The 19385-nt window shown below is 44.3% G+C and overlaps 1 protein-coding gene across 1 annotated transcript in view; it reads left to right on the top strand.

Annotated features, from left to right (window-relative positions):
* The window catches only part of LOC120910639 (zinc finger protein 208-like), a 94447-nt gene that overhangs the window by 52466 nt on the left and 22596 nt on the right, over positions 1-19385 (top strand). Inside the window, exon 5 of the mRNA XM_040322394.1 lies at positions 12165-13238. Coding sequence (XP_040178328.1) covers positions 12165-13238 — 1074 coding nt within the window. The remainder of the gene's footprint in view (positions 1-12164; positions 13239-19385) is intronic.

Below are 19385 nucleotides of genomic sequence, written 5' to 3'. Positions count from 1 at the left end.
ACCAGTGATGTAAAACAGAAAATATCACATTTGGCCATTAGATGGCGCTAAGTAGCATAGAAATTATCTCCATCTAGTGGCCAAATGCAATAATTTCCATTGTAAATGAATGGAAACCGTTCGACCAGCACAGCAAATATCCTAATAACATTCATCTTTCCCCCATTCACACAGAAGGAATGTACATGGACTTTCCCCGGGGGAATTGCTATGCACATATTTTATGAATAGACCCCTAAATGTCAGGAGACGTTTATATAAAGATGGGAAGTATGGAGCAGATAAATGAATAGACCTCCTAGCAATGTTATTACCAGGCTGCAGCTAGGGGGAGCTCTAATGTGTGAGCACAGCAGAGTGATCCCATCTAGCTCACATTAACCCTTTCACTGTCAGATGTTTTTGCACATTTTAGGCCTGAAGATTAGATAAAACCCCCAAACATATATTATCTGATAGCAGAGGCCCTGGAGAATAAAATGGTGGTGATTGTTAAGGTGTTCCTCGTACACAAATTTCCCCTTAATATCCGGGTTTATTTTCTCCTTTTCCCCCATTTTCTATGGTGTGATCTTTTCTACAATACTTTGTTATAATAATGGAACACGTTGTGTATTGTACGACTCCGCCTTCACATTCCAGACAAGTCATTTTCCTGACCAATCGCATTTCTACCTTTTTACTATTTCCTGATTCTATGACTGTAATCTGTTTAAAAGTAAAAATTATAATAAAAAAATGTATTGAAGAGAAAAAAAAGTTGTGTGTGTCGGTGGAATGAGAAGAATTGCTGGTGGTGTTGTCACCTGTCACAGCCGTCACACCTGGTTTCCCGGGCCAATGCACCAGATAAATGTTGCAGCAAAACGGCTCTTTGAGTTCTGGGAAACCAGGAATGGACTCCGGACACGGACTCCAGGAAAACAAACCTTTTATTTCACCAGGGAAAGGAGCGACTCACGCCAGGATGCCAAGTGGCCTCTTCTAGGCGTTTACAACATATAGATTTCCTCTTGTATAGACATTCCTTGGAACTTCGTAAAACATCTAAAAGCTTGTTAGTGAGTGACATCTGCGGCTTCTCAGTTATCTGTCTAATTTATCATCTACTAAGCTGTAGACATGTGCACTGACCCAACATTTCTTTGTTTTCCTTTCATTTGTTTCTTCGTTTTTCGGGTCATTAGTTGAGATCGACATTCATTCATTTGAATAAATTTGAAAATCCGGAAATTCTAAATGTGAAAATCCGAAATAATAACAAATTATCGGTATCGGAATTTATCTGTCTAATTTATAGGGAAGAGCCGAAACACCCCCGGTTCAGTTTGCGGCAGAACATGCGAACTGGCAGTAAAACACTGTTAAAGTCTATGGGACACGAATGTGAAAAATCTTAAAATTTTAAAGGTTTATATGCAAGTTATTGTCATAAAAGTGTTTGGGGACCCGGGTCCTGCCCCAGGGGACATGTGTCAATGCAAAATACGTTTTAAAAACTGCAGTTTTCTCGGGAGCAGTGATTATAATAATGGTTAAAGTGAAACAATAAAAATTAAATATTCCTTTCAATTTTGTACCTGGGGGTGTCTATAGTATGCCTGTAAAGTGGCACATTTTTTCCCCGTGTTTAGAACAGTCCCTGCACAAAATGACATTTCTAAAGGAAAATAATTTGTTTAAAACTACTTGTGGCTGTAATGTAATGTTTGAAAGTAGGGGGCCGCCTGTATTTACTATGCGGACTGCACTATATACTCTGCCGAAAATTGGGCCTTAGGTGTTGGTGGTACCCAAACACTGTAACCCCTCACAGTTACTCTTGGTGGGCGCTGGAACGGGCCCTGCTGTGAAATATTAGATCAAAAATTTTAATTGCACGCCCCTGTTAAACAGGGGTAAACAAATTGGGTCTTAGGCCGTGGTGGTGGTGCCACAACACTGTAACCCCTCACAGATACTCTTGTTGAGCACAGGAACGAGTCCTGCTATGAAATATTAGATCAAAAATTGTAATTACATGCCTCTGTTAAACAGGGGCAGATAAATTGGGCCTTAGGTAGTGATATCTTGAACCAATAATATTCGTAGTAGCTAGCATCATCAAGATTGAGGATAGGATAGTCACTCAGCATAATAGGATAGTCACTCAGCATAGGCAGTCTTCAAGGGATCCCACATCCATAGAAAAATCAATTGGTTACATCAGCATCAGGTGCTTGGTAGCTGGAGATCCAAGACTGATTAATTTTCATGAAGGTGAGCCGATCAACAGAGTCTGTGGACAGGCGCACTCTGTGATCGGTTACAAAGCCTCCAGCAGCACTGAATGTGCGTTCAGAAAGAATGCTGGATGCAGGACAGGCCAGTGGCTCAATTGCATATTGTGCAAGCTCTGGCCAGTAGTCCATACTCAAGACCCAGTAACCCAGTGGATGCTCCACGTCTCCAAGTCTAATCTTGCCCCTAGATATTCCTGCACCATGTAATACAGATGCTGGTGATGGTTGTTGGAACCGATCAGACCTTGGGGCTGAGGACTGAAGAATTGTCTTAAGGCATTGGTCAGCCGGCCACCGCTCTGAGATTGAACGAAGCCTCAGCAACACGTTGTCCAGCACCACAAAAATGTAACCTCCCAGGCTCTGGAAACGCGTTGCACAAACCTTTTTAATGCTTTTGTGTGAAACTAAAGGATGTGGCACGGATGGAGGTATGGTAATTTAGGTAAAATTCCCTTTTGCTATAGCAATGGCTAATTATCTTAATGTTTGATATACCTTTTCGGTCTATTTGCTTTAAATCAGTGTCTTTTCCTTAATTTACAGGATATATCTTGCTACACAACTTCTATTTTAATGTGTAAAAACATTTTATTCTCTATTTTTATTTGGGTATTAAAAAATTCGGGCAATATTCTACCCTATCACTTCCTTAGTTAGTTAGTCTGTCTTGAATGTTATTGTGTTGGATGTGTCTGACTCCTAATTATCCCAGCTGAAATGAAACGACCGGTAATTACCTTGGGCTATTTAGTAAGAGACCCTGAACACACATGTATGCTCCGATGAAGATCAGAAATGATCGAAACATGTAAGCATTACGCACATCAGCGATGAAGCAGGACTAGCCACCATTCCAGCCACTCAACTACATTTTTACTGGTGGTCCTTTCTCCCAATTTGAGAATTTTCATATTTCAGCATATATCCCTTTAAGGACATCGTCTTGAGATATTCAGCAAGGAAGCAAAGCTGCTGATTCTTTACTGCTAATTCACACTGCCATCTACTGGCCTCTCCGTAAAGGAGCTCATCCACTCTGGAACCAAATCCCCTGGTTGCAGGGCTGATCCTAGGGTCACAGGCGCCTGGGTGCAGAAATATTTCTGACGCCCCCACGTGGGCGTGGTCATCTTACTAACTCCTCCCTTTTACAAATGTTTCTATGGCAATGACTCAACCACAGAGATGCTCCCCCACGAAGTCTTCGTTACCCTGGGAGCCTTACATGTTCTCTTAACAATAAACAAAATACAGGAAGAGAAGCAGAGTACTTTATTGGGACCTGGAGGGGGGCCTCTCTGATGGACACAGAAAGACCCCCAGACATACTACAGACATGATACAGGAGATGGTCAGAGACTGCAGACATGATACAGGAGATGGTCAGAGACTGCAGACATGATACAGGAGATGGTTAGAGACTGCAGACATGATACAGGAGATAGTTAGAGATTGCAGACATGATACAGGAGATGGTCAGAGACTGCAAACATGATGCAGGAGATGATCAGAGACTGCAGACATGGTACAGAAGACGGTCAGAGACTGCAGACATGATACAGAAAATGGTCAGAGACTGCAGACATAGTACAGAAGACGGTCAGAGACTGTAGACTTGGTACAGGAGACGGTCAGTGACTGCAAACATAATACAGGAGATGGTCAGAGACTGCAGACATAGTAAAGGAGATGGTCAGAGACTGCAGACATAGTACAGGAGATGGTCAGAGACTGTAGACTTGGTACAGGAGACGGTCAGTGACTGCAAACATAATACAGGAGATGGTCAGAGACTGTAGACACAGTAAAGGAGATGGTCAGAGACTACAGACATAGTACAAGAGATGCTCAGAGACACATCAGTTCTGGACAGACACACACCTATGCTCAGAACACTAGTTCTGGACGGGCACAAAGAAGGAGAGAGTGGAGAACTCTGACACTTCGGTGCCCCCACCTCTGCAGGCGCCTGGGTGCAAAGCACCCTGTGCACCCTGCCTAGGATCGGCCCTGCCTGGTTGCTGTATGCTCAGGACCTCAATTGACGGTGCACTCCGTACCCTCCTGCTGGAGGAATCTGCAGACACGCCAGCATTGTAACCAGAGGGAGCTCTGTGATCCACAGAACGGAAAACTGTCCACTGGTGGGAAGAATTGAGCAAGAAGCTGGTTTTTGGTATTGTGATTTCTCCTTCAGCTGTACTGACCTATGGTACGCTTTTCTGATTGTAGCCTCTACAGCAATCTCTGCTCGGCATAAACAGATCCTATCACATGCTAATCAAACGTCTTACTGTTAAACTAGCAGTGCTTTCAAATGACATACCTGCTGATGTCCACTACTGAACTGTAGGTTAACCTACCTCCTCCCTATGTGGAATATATCTCCATGAACTGGTGATAGAATTTGATTGAAATCTATCTAGTATCACAGCTCTGTCTGTGGCTATACCATCACCAATCCAGTCCCTTGATATCCATCATCATGCCCCAGTTCTCTGACTGGTCCCTTTAGGTGTATGTAGGCAAGCTGTGTGCATGGCTGTGGTGGCCACCTGTCCTTTTTAGACTGACGTCTAATTTTATTAGTGCTGTGGAGACACCGGCACCTCTGTGTAATGAAATGTGTTTTTTTTATTTGCAGTCTTAATCCGTATTCCTCTCTGTCTAATTCTGGGTGCCTTTGGCCAATTATGGCTCTCTTAGCTGAGGGTGCTGGGATTGGCCAAAGCATGCGATCCCACAGTGCATTATGAGGCGTTACGTGGCAGTCGAATTTGCAGCGAACACCCCGTAATGTTAATTTTTTGACAAATGGGCGAACACCCGATGTTCGAGTCGAACTCATGTGGCATATAAAGCTTACAGCACCCTTCTGGAACTCGGCTGGAATACTCTCCTTCCATTCTATCGGGGCATATGTACAGTCTTCTTCAAACTCATGTTTCAGGTCCAAGAGGTAGGACCCCTTTTCCGGAGTGACCTTCCTCATCAACTGCCGTACCTCCCTGTCATACCACCGGACTCCTGGTAATCTCAGAACTATGGTTTGCTCTGGCCGACTCCCATACTCCTGACTCCACTGTGCGGCTGTGGCTGAGTCCATGGTCTCTTCCACTCTGGACGCATCATCTGAGATGGGGTATCTCATGGGACCTCCAAATGTAGCTGTACCCCCATGGGGGCTGCTGATGGACTCTATACCCCACTGGCCACCCCGACTCTGCAGACCCACTCTTACCTCTGACACCTTGGGTTCCATTGTAAAATACCACGTTAGTAATGAGAAACTCAGACAAGGTCACTGAACCACTCAAAGAACGTTTACTATGGTAAAAGATAACACAACGGAATGGTACGATTAAACACTGAATGAACACAGGTTATGATTGACAGAGGTATTTGTTCAATCCAATGATATCATACACTTGTACCCAGTAACAACCTGATGAGGGTATATGTGAACAGGTACACAGGGAGATAGATCTTCAATACCTTTTCACACATGTATTGAATACCCTCCCACTGAGGCCTCAGCACACAGACCAATGCACTAAGAGAATGCAAAACAGTGAATACAGTAATACAATACAAGTTCTAACTATATCTCACTAAATGGCGCCCCCTAGGTTGCAGCTCAGATGACTTCTCCAATGTAGAGCAGTAGGCTTTGTAAAGGAATAACGTGGTGAATGTTCCTCAAGTTCCAGTTTGTCTTCAGCTAGCTTATTTTATACTGCAGTGTTGAGTTGTGTAATTCTTTGTAATCCAAGAGAAACAGAGGGAAAGCAGTGACTGTAGAAATACGAGGCGATGGATTCCTTAGCTGAAGAACTATTCCCACTTGTAATTCCTTTAATATGTGAGTAATACAGTACTGACCTTACAGCATGGGGGAAAGGAAAGCAAGGCCCCAAAGTCTGGTTGTAAGATGCTCAGGTGCAGCAGATCCACAGCCGTGGAACTACAGGTCTCAGCAGCAGTCTGTAAGAAAGAAACTCACTCAGTGATACTGCAGTCATTACTTAGATAGGCAGGTGCCCTCTCACCACTGTGGATCCCAGCTGGCTGGCTCCGTCCGGAATCCCCTGCTGGTGCTTCCGTCAGTGAAGATGGCTCCACCACGCCGTGCTGCCACTCCAGATGGGCAGGAAAGCAGATGGCCCCAAACGCTCCGAAGCGCAGGTCAATCCACCCGCTTGATTAGCAGGGCCGTCCACTAGACATGTGCACAGGATTTTTTTTCGTTTTTTTTTGTTCTGTTTCGTATCGTTCCGTAGGTTCGTTCCCGTTCGTTTTTCGTAAGACGCCCGTTTTCCTGTTCGTTCTCGTTCGTTATTCGTACGATGCGATTTTTTCGTATTCCGATCGTTTCGTATTTTGGTTACCGTTTTATTTTCGTACATGCGGGATGGTTCGTTATTCTGTTTAATTCATGTTCGTTACTTGTTAGACAACAATTTTCGTGAATTTTCGTCATTTTGTACTTTCGTAAATATATCGCGGGATTCGCGGCACTTTCAACACGCGGCTCATCCATATTAACTATTGTTAAGCCCCATACACTTGGTCAGACTTTTTTAACAACAAACATAAAAACGATCGTTTTACCGAACGTTCGTTCGTTTTTAAACTCCATCAGAAAACCATTTTTGGGTTCCAGGTTCAAAAGTCTGGCCAACTGATCTTTCCCTTCAGACGAAAATCCACAGAAAAGTTTATTTGGCTTTACTGTACTGCACAAAAGAGAAGCTGCTTCACTAACTAACTACACTCACTGTCCATTCAAAAAAACGAAAATGACATCTTATAACAAAAGATTTGCATTCTGTATTTTGAAACCAAATTACGAACAGAAAAAAGGAATTCAGAATACAGAATACAAATCTTTTGTTATAAGATGTCATATGAACATACAAACAGAAAAAGGAATCAAACAAAATACAGAATACAAATCTTTTGTTATAAGATGTCATATGAACATACAAACAGAAAAAGGATTCAAATAAAATACAGAATGAAAATCTTTTGTTAGATGTCATATGAACATACGACTGAAAATCAAAATACGAACAGAACAAGGATTCAAACAAAATAAAGAATGCAAGTCTTTTGTTATAGATGTCATATTCGTTCTTTTGCCGTTTTCGTTTTGTCGTATTTTCGTCGGATCGTTCGTTCGTATTTGCGGTTGTTCGTTATGCGGCTCATTCGTAATCCCGTCGTTTTCGTATTTTGGTGCTTAAATTTTTTCGTATGTACACATTATTCTGCGGGTACGAAAATGAACATTTTCGTACGAAAATAACATTCGTACGAACGGGAATGCACATATCTACCGTCCACAAAGATCCCTCTGGGGCAGTCGATCCGACTCTCCACTGTAGGCCGCAGTCTCTCACTCCTGGTCACACACACAGACCTCCTGCTGGCAATTGAATGGAGTCCAGAGAGGCCAAAAACAGGCCACGCCTGTCCTTTTATCTCTCTACCCAACAGGCTGTTCTGTAACTTGGCATTGTGGGTCTAGTAGTTCCCAGACTGATTTAACAACATGAGTCACCTCCTCATCAAACTATATATCCCACAATGCATAACTGTTTGCTTCTTAAACAGAAGGAATATCCTGATTGAGTTCAGTGGTCACTAGAGGGAGCCAACCCCTTACTTAAAGGACAATAAACTACTCAACATAATAACTTTAGTAGCAACCCCTGGCTACCAATGTCTTAGCGGAGGGGAGGGGGGTCCATACAGTTTTGTGTGCTTCTTTTAATATTTTGTTTACATTACCTGGCCAACCAGCAAATCCCCAGTATACAGCTGAACAAGCCTGGTGGGTGTACATCACTGGGTATTCGGAAACTTGTGGCAACCAACCTCCTATCAACCAACCTGAGCAGGAAGCTGCCACATTTAGAGGCGGTAGTAATACTGCAGCCAGAAGCTGTAATTGGCTGAACACCTATTTAGTTCATCCATTCGCCATCCGCCTAAACAAGCCAAATTCTGTTCAAACATGGGTTCAGTCCAAACCCAGAGCTCTAGTTTTAGTGGTCTGTTTATTGGTCCCTTACAGTGGTGACCAATGGGAGAAGGACCCTCTTACATCTGTGGTCAGTGTAGTGGTCCCTTACATTGAAGACCAATGACAGAAGGACCCCCTTATATCAGTGATCAGAGGATAAGGACATTCTTACATCGTCATCGGTGGGAAGACTGCCCTCCTTACAGATCATTGATGTCAGTTGTTAGAGAGACAGAAATTGTTCATTGCTCAAGGAACCCCTAGAACCCTTTGGAGGAACCCAGGCTGAGAAAGGCTGGACTAGGCAGTAATATATTTCTATCCCCCTTGGTGGGAGTGGAGATGACCCATCTATAAGGATATACAATACATACACACACAGCACAAGGCCGTGTTCACACTACGATGTTTTTTGGGACTGCAGTTCCTCTGAGATCCACAAGGTGGTGATCTCACTTCTACCATAGAGAAAAGAAGTCTCTATGGAAGACAGGAAGTGATGTCAGCTTCAAACAGGAAGTGATATCAGGTATAAATAGGAAGTTCCGGGTGAGAGGTGAGTCGGGAGAACAAAGCGGGAAGACATCTTTGGAATCGGCAGCAGAGGAGGTAATAAGATCTTATCTTCTATTTACACCCAGTAACCCCGTCATGTCCGTCCTCTTCCTCCATAGTCACTGTGACGTCTTTTATCTCCAGCAGATGATGATACACACATATATAGTGTGGAGACCTAGATTAACCCCTTCAGGGGCAAAACATTCCCCATGGAGAATTCTCTTCATTTTGTCACATGTCCCACTTAGAGGCGCCCGGATGCTAAAAACCATTACAAATGCTAAAAGGAATGTTCCTTTATGTGTAATCCCATGGGGGGGGGGGGGCTGTTCTTACATGATAGAATCCCTCATATTATCCCCCATCCTAATATTGTACAACCATGACAGTCCTCAACATTCTCTCTCATCAATTATTGGTCTACATGTAACCTGTATAGATAGCCTGACCAATGAGGATGGAGGAGGACCGGAGTCACATGACTGAGAAGATACTAAACCTCACCCTGGAGATCATCTACCTGCTGACCGGAGAGGTGAGGAGGATTCTGGGAGGTCACATGGCATCCCTCTTATCTCTATTAATAAAACACAGACCTGACCGGAGAGGTGAGGAGGATTCTGGGAGGTCACATGACATCACTCTTATCTCTATTAATAATACACAGACCTGACCGGAGAGGTGAGGAGGATTCTGGGAATCTAACACGATATTCCTATTGGTTCTCCAATACAGAGATTTCCTCTTGTGAAGTCAGGTGATCATATGACCATCACAGTGCCTCCATGTGACTCCCTAAAACCCGAGAGACACAACATGGAGAAGATTCTAGAAGTCACCAAGAAGATGATGGAGCTGCTGACAGGAGAGGTGAGGAGGATTCTGGGACATTATCCAGTAACAGACAAGGGGTGTGTCTGGATGGTGACTGTATCATTGTGTGTGTCAGGTTCCTATAAGGTGTCAGGATGTCACTGTCTATTTCTCCATGGAGGAGTGGGAGTATTTAGAAGGACACAAGGATCTCTACAAGGACGTCATGATGGACAATCAGCCGCCCCTCACATCACCGGGTAAGAGGAGACTTTATTGTAAAGGAGAGAGCAGTACGGAGGCTCCACCTAGATCCCCCATCATCTGATAAACACATAGAAACAATGTATTCAGTCAGTGTGTGTGTTTCCTACAGATGGATCCAGTAATGGGAACCCACCAGAGAGATGTCCCCGTCCTCTGTATTCCCGGGATTCCACACAGGAAGGTCACACCATCCCCCACCATCATCAGGTAGATGAGGAACAATCACTGATAGTATCATTAGGATCTGTACATTATCTGCATTGTTACCATTGATGTCATTTTTATTCTATATTCAGAGTGGAAACCTGAGAGATCCTAAAGTTGAGGTTAAAGAAGAGATAAAAGAGGAGGATGATGAGGATGGGGCGATGGAGGAAGAACACAAAGATCTGTACCAGGACACCATGGTGGAGTCATCCAGCTACAGGAACCCACCAGAGAGATGTCCCCGTCCTCTGTATTCCCGGGATTCCACACAGGAAGGTCACACCATCCCCCACCATCATCAGGTAGATGAGGAACAATTATTGGTGGTTATGATTTATACACAAGCATGTTTATTATAATGAAAGTTTTATTCTATATTCAGAGTGGAAACCTCGGGGATGATAATATTGTTGTAAAAGAAGAGTATAAAGAGGAGGATGAGGAGTATGGAGTGATGGAGGAGTTTTCTGAAGGACACAAGGATATGATGGAGCCACCTAATACCAGGAACCCCCCAGAGAGATGTCCCCGTCCTCTGTATTCCAGGGATTCCACACAGGAAGGTCACACTATCCCTCAATATTTAAAGGTTGGTGGGACGGAGCATCTAGAATATGGACTGGTGGAGAGGATTTGTTTTTTTTCTATGTGATGTCACAATATTTCTCTCTCATTCTCTTGGTTTAGAGTGGAGATCCAATCGATATAGAATTTGAGGTGAAATCAGAAGAAGAAGAGACGTATGTGAGGGATGATCAGCAGTCTATGGAGGAGGATGGAATAACGGGGACATTTATAGAGGAGGACACTCCTACAGAGATCAGCACAGGTGGGTCATTAACACTAAATCCAATTCTCCACCCATACTGCTCACTGATTGGTCCAGAGTAGGGCGGGGACTGGGTGATATCAGCCTGTATTCCCCTGGTCACTTTCCTGAGCTGTGTTCCCCGTCCTGTATTCCTGTATTTCTCTCGGATAATCTTCCTTCTCTGTGCTGCAGACACAATTTATGTCTCTAGACTGGATTTATGGAGATTCTGGGGTTCAGCTGGCAGCAAAATGTTGATTTTCACCATAGGGTTTGCTTGACCTAGACACCTGGGGTATGTACCTTGGGTCTTCTGCCCCTTACCTGGGTCTAGTGAGATCTCTGACAGAACAATTCTCCCGGGTTACTTGCTTTGTTATTTGCTGGCTGTGCCGGGTGGAGGGATATGTCTGTATAGTCTCAGACCCAAGTCACTGAGTGCAGTCTCAGGAGATGGGAGGCAGCGGTGTGGGATCTCTGCAACTTGTCTCCAGTAAACATTTTACCCACCACTGATTACTGAATACCAATATTATGAGTCCTGACCCATCACTATATACTCTATGCTGTACATTACATACTCCTGACCCCTGCACTATATACTCTATATTGTACATTACATACTCCTGACCCCTGCACTATATACTCTATGTTGTACATTACATACTCCTGACCCTCGTCCTATAATCCCTCATCACTGTCACTCCTATAAAAGACAGTTCTCGTTGTTTCCTCACTCTCTGACTAAGGTCCATGAATAAAGAAATGATCTGGTAGAAGATCAGAGGACCCATTTACTCGTTACCTTGAGGGGGGAATTGTAAGATCCTCAGAGACAAAGCTGCCTGATGTGGGCGGAGTCCTGGTTTAGGGGAACCAATCAGCTCATGTCTAGTAATAATCTTTGTATTTCTATTTTAGTAGATGGACGGGAGATGAGGAAAACCTCAGAGGATTGTCTCACTTTGTCTCCAGACTGTAAAGTAGAAGATGAGGACATCACACAGTATAGTCCAGGAGAAAACCCGACTACCTCAAATGTCCATCCGGCACCACACAGTGTAGATGGACCATCGTATTCCTCTTATCCTGAGGAACCTCAGACTGTGCGGGACGGTGCCGGACCATCGTATTCCTCTTATCCTGAGGAACCTCAGACTGTGCGGGACGGTGCCATCCTTGCAACACATAAGAGGTTTCCCTGTACTGAGTGCGGGAAGTGTTTTATTTATAAATACCATCTTAATAGGCATAAAAGATCTCACACGGGGAAAAAGCCATATTCCTGTCCCGAGTGCGGGAAATGTTTTTCAACGAAGTCCCATCTTTCTGGACATCAGAGATCTCACACGGGGGAGAAGCCGTATTCTTGTTCTGAGTGCGGGAAATGTTTTTCATGGAAGTCCCATCTTTCCTGTCATCAGAGAGTGCACACGGGGAAAAAGCCGTATTTCTGTCCTGAGTGCGGGAAATGTTTTTCACAGAAGTCCAGTCTTTCTGCACATCAGAGATCTCACACAGGAGATAAGCCGTATTCCTGTACCGAGTGCGGGAAATGTTTTTCAAAGAAGTACTATCTTTCTGCACATCAGAGATCTCACACGGGGGAGAAGCCGTATTCCTGTCCTGAGTGCGGGAAATGTTTTTCACAGAAGTCCTATCTTTCTGCACATCAGAGATCTCACACGGGGGAAAAGCCGTATTCCTGTCCTGAGTGCGGGAAATGTTTTTCACAGAAGTCCTATCTTTCCACACATCAGAGATTGCACACAGGGAAGAAGCCGTATTCCTGTCCTGAGTGCGGGAAATGTTTTTTGGACAAGTCTAGTATTTCCAGACATCAGAGATCACACACGGGGGAATATCCGTATTCCTGTCCTGAGTGCGGAAAATGTTTTTCAGATAAGTCAAATTTTTTTATACATCAGAGATCTCACACAGGGGAGAAGCCGTATCCTTGTCCTGAGTGCGGGAAATTGTTTCCAAAGAAGTCCAGTCTTACTGTACATCAGAGACTGCACACGGGGGAAAAGCCGTATTCCTGTTCTGAGTGCGGGAAATGTTTTTCAAGTAAGTTCGATCTTTCTGGACATCAGAAATTTCACACGGGGGAAAAGCCATACTCCTGTCCTGAGTGCGGGAAATGTTTTTCACAGAAGGCCGATCTTTCTAAACATCAGAGATTGCACATGAGGAGGGAGAAGCCATATTCTTGTTCTGATTGCGGGAAATGTTTTTTACAAAAGTCCAGTCTTACCAGACATGAGAGGTCTCACACAGGGGAAAAGCCGTATTCCTGTCCTGAGTGTGGGAAATGTTTTTCACGGAAGTGCACTCTTGTCAGACATCAGAGATCTCACACGGGGGAGAAGTAACATTCTTGTCCTGAGTGAGGGAAATGTTCCTCACTGAAGTCCTGTCTTCCTGTACATCAGGGGTCCCACACAACCCTCGAGGTGTATTAGTGAGTGCGGGAAATGTCTTGTATGTGAATGTTGCTGGACATGTGGGGAAGAAGCACACCCTGATATACACCTCAGATATACTCCATGGCTGATCTTCATCATGTAAGAAACACTTCATAAGGAGATCAGAGATCACCAAAGACATGGATGAAGTGTTGTACCGTGTTGGCCATTGATAGCAGGAGAAAAATAAAAATGGAGTCATTCCCTCTCATTGGCTGAGTACATTTTGTGGTATGGTGACTTAGAGGTTTATTATTGTTTTGCAAGAGGTCTGTTTTCTCAAGTCGTCTTCCAGGACGAAACGCGTTAACCCCACCACGTAAAAGGCGGTCCTCTAGGCCTTTTAAAATAAAAATGGAGTCATTCCCTCTCATTGGCTGAGTACATTTTGTGGTGGAAACTCTTGCAGGTGGTCTGTTTTCTCAAGTCGTCTTCCAGGACGAAACGCGTTAACCCCACCACTTAAAAGGCGGTCCTCTAGGCCTTTTAAAATAAAAATGGAGTCATTCCCTCTCATTGGCTGAGGACATTTTGTGGGGGAAGATTTCACAAACACTTCCAGGTCTGTTTCTATAAACTTTGTAGAATGAATGTGTAAAGGAAATGTGTAAGTTCTGTATAGAATTGTATTCTATGTTGTATGTATTGCTCACGGCACTAATAAAGTTTTCATTCCATGTTTGCATTCTTTCCAGTCCTGATTAGAATTCGCCCCGCCTATGTTACGCCCCTTGTTACCATAAAAGTACAATTGTAATATTAATGTGATCGCTACGTAATCATGTGTATAAAAAACATCCATTGTGTCATAATAAAACACAACAGTTATGTGGGAAGAGGCGGAGTGTATCTTCTGTGTCTGTTCCCTCCTGCAGTAGTTATTTATTTGGAACCGCCAATCAATATGAGGATAGGATTTTTCCACTAAAAAAAAAAACCTTTTAGGAATTCCACTTACAAGAATATAAATACAATGGGCATTAACCACTTAAGCCCCGAGCCTGTTTTTCAGATTCGGTGTTTACGAGACTAAAACATTTTTTTTTGCTATAAAATTACTTAAAACCCCCAAATATTATATATATATTTTTATATTTCTAACACCCTAGAGAATAAAATGGCAGTCATTGCAATACTTTTTGTCACACCGTATTTGCGCAGCGGTCTTGGTTAAACTAGCCGGCCGAAGGGCCCACACCGCCATCGGTACCCAGTATCGCCACCACCACAAGTGACACAACTGAAATCCGGGAGTCAGAGAGTCAGAAAACTTCAGACCGGCGCAGCATCTCTATGCTATATCCATATATATGTAAATATTAGCTTCATGTTATAGCGCAATACTCATTATAACCGGCAAATAAGTTAGGGGTAGATCCACATACAAATACATTGGCGCAGCGTTTGTGAGATACGCTACGCCGCTGTAACTTACATTAGGGCGGTTCGAATCCCCTAAGAATTTGCGCCGTAAGTTACGGCGGCGTAGTGTATCTCAAGCGGCGTAACGGCACGGAATTCAAATCGGCAATTAGGGGGCGTGTTTCATTTAAATGAAGCGCGTCCCTGCGCCGAATGAACTGCGCATGCGCCGTCCCTAAATTTCCTGCCGTGCATTGCGCTAAATGACATCGCAACAACGTCATTTTTTTAACATAGACGTGACTTGCGTACATTCCGATTCACGGACGACTTACGCAAAAAGAAAAAAAATCAAATTTCGACGCGGGAACGACGGCCATACTTAACATGGCAAGTCTAACTATACGCGACGAAATAGCAGCTTTAACCATTTAAATTAGGCGCGCTCCCACGCCAGACGTACTGCACATGCTCCGTTTTGAAATTCCCGCCGTGCTTTGCGTGAAGTGACGTAATTTTTTTGAACAGCGACGTGCGTAACGTACTTTCGTATTCCCGGACGTCTTACGCAAAAAAAGAAAAAAAATTGAAATTCGATGCGGGAACGACGGCCATACTTTAACATGGCTCGTCTAAAGTTATGCCATGTAAAAACAGGCTTAACTTTGCGACGGAAAAAATGACTAGCGACGACGTAACGAACGCGAAAACCTTTGTGGATCGCCGTAAAAGCTAATTTGCATACCCGACGCAGGAAAACGACGCAAACTCCACCCAGCGGCGGCCGAAGTATTGCATCCTAAGATCCGAAGGCGTACGAAGCCGTAAGCCTGTCGGATCTTAGCCAAAAGCCGTCGTATCTTTGTTTGTGAATCACAAATTAAGATACGACGCAGCAAATTTGAAAATACGCCGGAGTATCAGCAGGTACTCCGGCGTATCTCTTCTGTGAATCTGGCCCTATGTACCCAGGTATTTTAGTGCTACAGGTACCCATTTAAAGCTAAAGTTAGGTTGTATAGTGCGACATGCCGATAAAGGCAATATAACTCCCATAGCCTCCGATTTGGTGTAATTTATTTTTAAATTTGATACAGCTCCGTAAACATTCAACTCCTTAATAAGATTAGGCAGTGAGACGTGTGGCCTAAACATAAAGAACAACAAATAATCTGCGTAGGCTGAGACTTTGTAGGTATAATCTTCTAATTGTAGTCCCTGAATATCAGGATTTTGCTGGATTTTGTTCAATAATGGTTCTAGCGAAAGAGCGAACAACAGGGGAGAGAGAGGACATCCCTGACGCATACCATTTGAGATCTTAATGGGTTTTGAGAATACTCCATTTACTTTCACCACAGCCTGTGGGGAGGTATAGACCCCGGCAATCCACCGGAGCATATGATCCCCCAGTCCCATGTGCCTCAGGACTTCAAACATCAACTGCCAGTTGACTCTATCAAATGCTTTTTTCTGCATCAGTGCTCAGAAAAACGCAAAGGGCCAGATTCACGTAGCGCAGCGGATCTATAGATCCGCTCGATTTACGTGAATTAAGATCCACTCCCGCAAGTTTAGGAGGCAAGTGGCTAATTCACAAACAATTTACCTCCAAACTTGCGACGGCGGATCCTAACTCCCCCGGCGGAATTCAAATTCCGCGGCTAGGGGAGTGTACTTTTTAAATCAGGCGTGTTCCCGCGCCGCTTTAAATGCGCAGGCGCCGTCAGCGGAATTTCCCGGCGTGCATTGCTCCCACTGACGTCGCTAGGACATCAGTGGTTTCGACGCTTACGTAAACGACGTCCGTCCGTATTCGAGAACGACTTACGCAAACGACGTTAAAAAATTCAAATTCGACGCGGGAACGCCGGCTATACTTAACATTGGCTGCACCTGATAAAAGAAGGGGTAAGTATACGACGGGTACGCCGCTACGGAAACGTCGTAAGAAGACTGCGTCGGGTCCGCGTACATTTGTGAATTTGCGTATCTCGCTGATTTACATATTATTTATCGTAAATCAGCGGGAACGCCCCCGGCGCCATTTTTAAATTTAAAAATAGATCCGACAGTGTAACACAGTGTAACACTGTCGGATCTAAGCCCTATCTATGCGTATCTGATTCTATGAATGAGGCACATAGATAGGACCAGTGTAAGTCAGAGATACGATGGGGGATCAGGAGATATCAGGAGATACACCGTCGTATCTCTTTGTGAATCTGGCCCAGGGAGTTTTTGTTTTATTAGCATGGTGAACTTTAATGCTATTGTCCCTCGCTTCACGTGAAGAAAAAAAAAAACCCTACTTGATCTAAATACCAGCTGAAAAAGTTGTGGTTGGAGATGAGAAAGCAAATAATTTGGTAAGAAGCTTTAGGTCCAGATTAAGTAATGAAATTGGCCGATGGCTCCCGTATTCCGACGGCTCTTTCCCTTCCTTCGAAAATTACCGTGGTTGGAGACGAGAAGCGAGGAATTTGGTAAGAAGCTTTAGGTCCAGATTAAGTAATGAAATTGGTCGATGGCTCCCGCATCCCGACAGATCTTTCCCTTCCTTCGAAAATTACCGTGGGTGGAGACGAGAAGCGAGGAATTTGGTAAGAAGCCTTAGGTCCAGATTAAGTAATGAAATTAGTCGATGGCTCCCGCATTCCGACGGATCTTTCCCTTCCTTCAGAATTACCGTGGTTGGAGACGAGAGTAATTTGATAAAAAGCTTTAAGTCCAGATTAAAAAATGAAATTGGCCGATAGCTCCCGTATTCCGATGGATGCTTCCCTTCCTTCAGAATTACCGTGGTTGGAGACGAGAGTAATTTGATAAAAAGCTTTAAGTCCAGATTAAAAAATGAAATTGGCCGATAGCTCCCGTATTCCGATGGATGCTTCCCTTCCTTCAGAATTACCGTGGTTGGAGACGAGAAGCAAGTCATTTGGTAAAGAGCTTTAGGTCCACATAAAAGCGGAGGACCGGCTTTAAAAAACAATTTTTTAAATAGGACACGCTCGGCCCCCCAGCCACACCCCCTTAAAGGAGAATTAGACAAAAAAAAGGTTAATTAAATTCACAAGGACTTTTTTTACCACTACAATTCCTTTATATTGGCTTCTAAAATTTCCAAATGTAGAAATTTAGAATTTGATTGAAAAGTTTAGCACTGAGAAACACCTTTTGAAAGATAAAAAGTGCATTTTATGTACAACTAAATAGATCAGACCAAAATGAGGGGGACAGAAGGAAAGAGGGACATTGCTCCAAATCAGGGACAGTTGGGAGCTATGCTGACACTGGGTGCCAGAGGCTGCTTGGACTGAGACCACTCTCGTAGGGTTTCAGATACTGGCCATTCCGCGGTCCCCAGTAAGAATCTCATCTGTGAGCGAAAAGAAGAGCGCCCTCCTGAACTGTGCGGGGTTCCTGAGAATGCACTGGATGACAATATCTGTGCCGTTGCACAGGGTAAACGGATGCCGCAAAGAGACTCATGGTCCTCAGCTGTGAGGGTCTGAGACTGTTCAGGTAGATACCTCATGGTCACCAGCCTTATGCTGATTGCAGTCATTTTAATTGTAAGTGCTTAATTATTTGTATTAAAATCGTGTTTTACCTACTACACTATGGGGGATTCTACTGTGCTTTCATTGAGTGCCATTCTGGGAGCGATCTGGGGGATCTGCGGCCGGGTGTTTGGAGCAGCGGGGCTGACCTGGAGACACAGATCTGCAGTTGAATCTGCTGGGCTTTGACATCATTACAGGCTCATTTAGCCTTGTTTAAGGTGAGAGGCTAGCATTACCATATATTGGAGTTTGGTCTTCACAACTACACTGAGGCCTAGTACACACGAGAGGATTTATCCGCGGATACGGTCCACCGGACCGTTTCCGCGGATAAATCCTCTCGAGGATTTGGATCCGATGGAGTGTACTCATCATCGGATCGAAATCCGCGCCGAAATCCCCTCGCGATGACGTGTCGCGCCGTCGCCGCGATGATGACGCGGCGACGTCGCGACACGTCATCGCGAAGGGATTTCGGCGCGGATTTCGATCCGATGGTGAGTACACTCCATCGGATCCAAATCCTCGCAAATCCTCGAGAGGATTTATCCGCGGAAACGGTCCGGTGGATAAATCCTCTCGCGCGACGCTGTCATAAAAGGAATTCCACGCATGCGTCGAATCATTACGACGCATACGGGGGATCCATTCGGACGGATTGATCCGGTGAGTCTGTACAGACCAGCGGATCAATCCGTTGGGATGGATTCAAGCGGATAGATTTGAAAGCATGTCTTCAAATTTTTATCCGCTTGAAATCCATCCCAGGGGATAAAAACAGATCCGCTGGATTGTACACACCAGGGGATCTATCCGCTGGAGCCGGTCCGTGGATCAATTCCAGCGGATGGATCCTCTCGTGTGTACGGGGCCTTAGTGATCGTGCGGTGGATTGCAGCATCATTTTTCAAGCACTATTGCACTTTGGGAATATTCAATCAAGCACTTTATTACCGGACTTTGTTTTGGAGCACTGTGCACTTTGGAAATTTTATTGAAACACTGCTATTTTTGAACACT

Source organism: Rana temporaria, chromosome 8, assembly GCF_905171775.1.
Source record: "Rana temporaria chromosome 8, aRanTem1.1, whole genome shotgun sequence".
Taxonomy (NCBI): domain Eukaryota; kingdom Metazoa; phylum Chordata; class Amphibia; order Anura; family Ranidae; genus Rana; species Rana temporaria.
The sequence above is the reverse complement of the archived record's forward strand: the minus strand, read 5'-3'. Positions and strand labels throughout refer to the sequence as shown.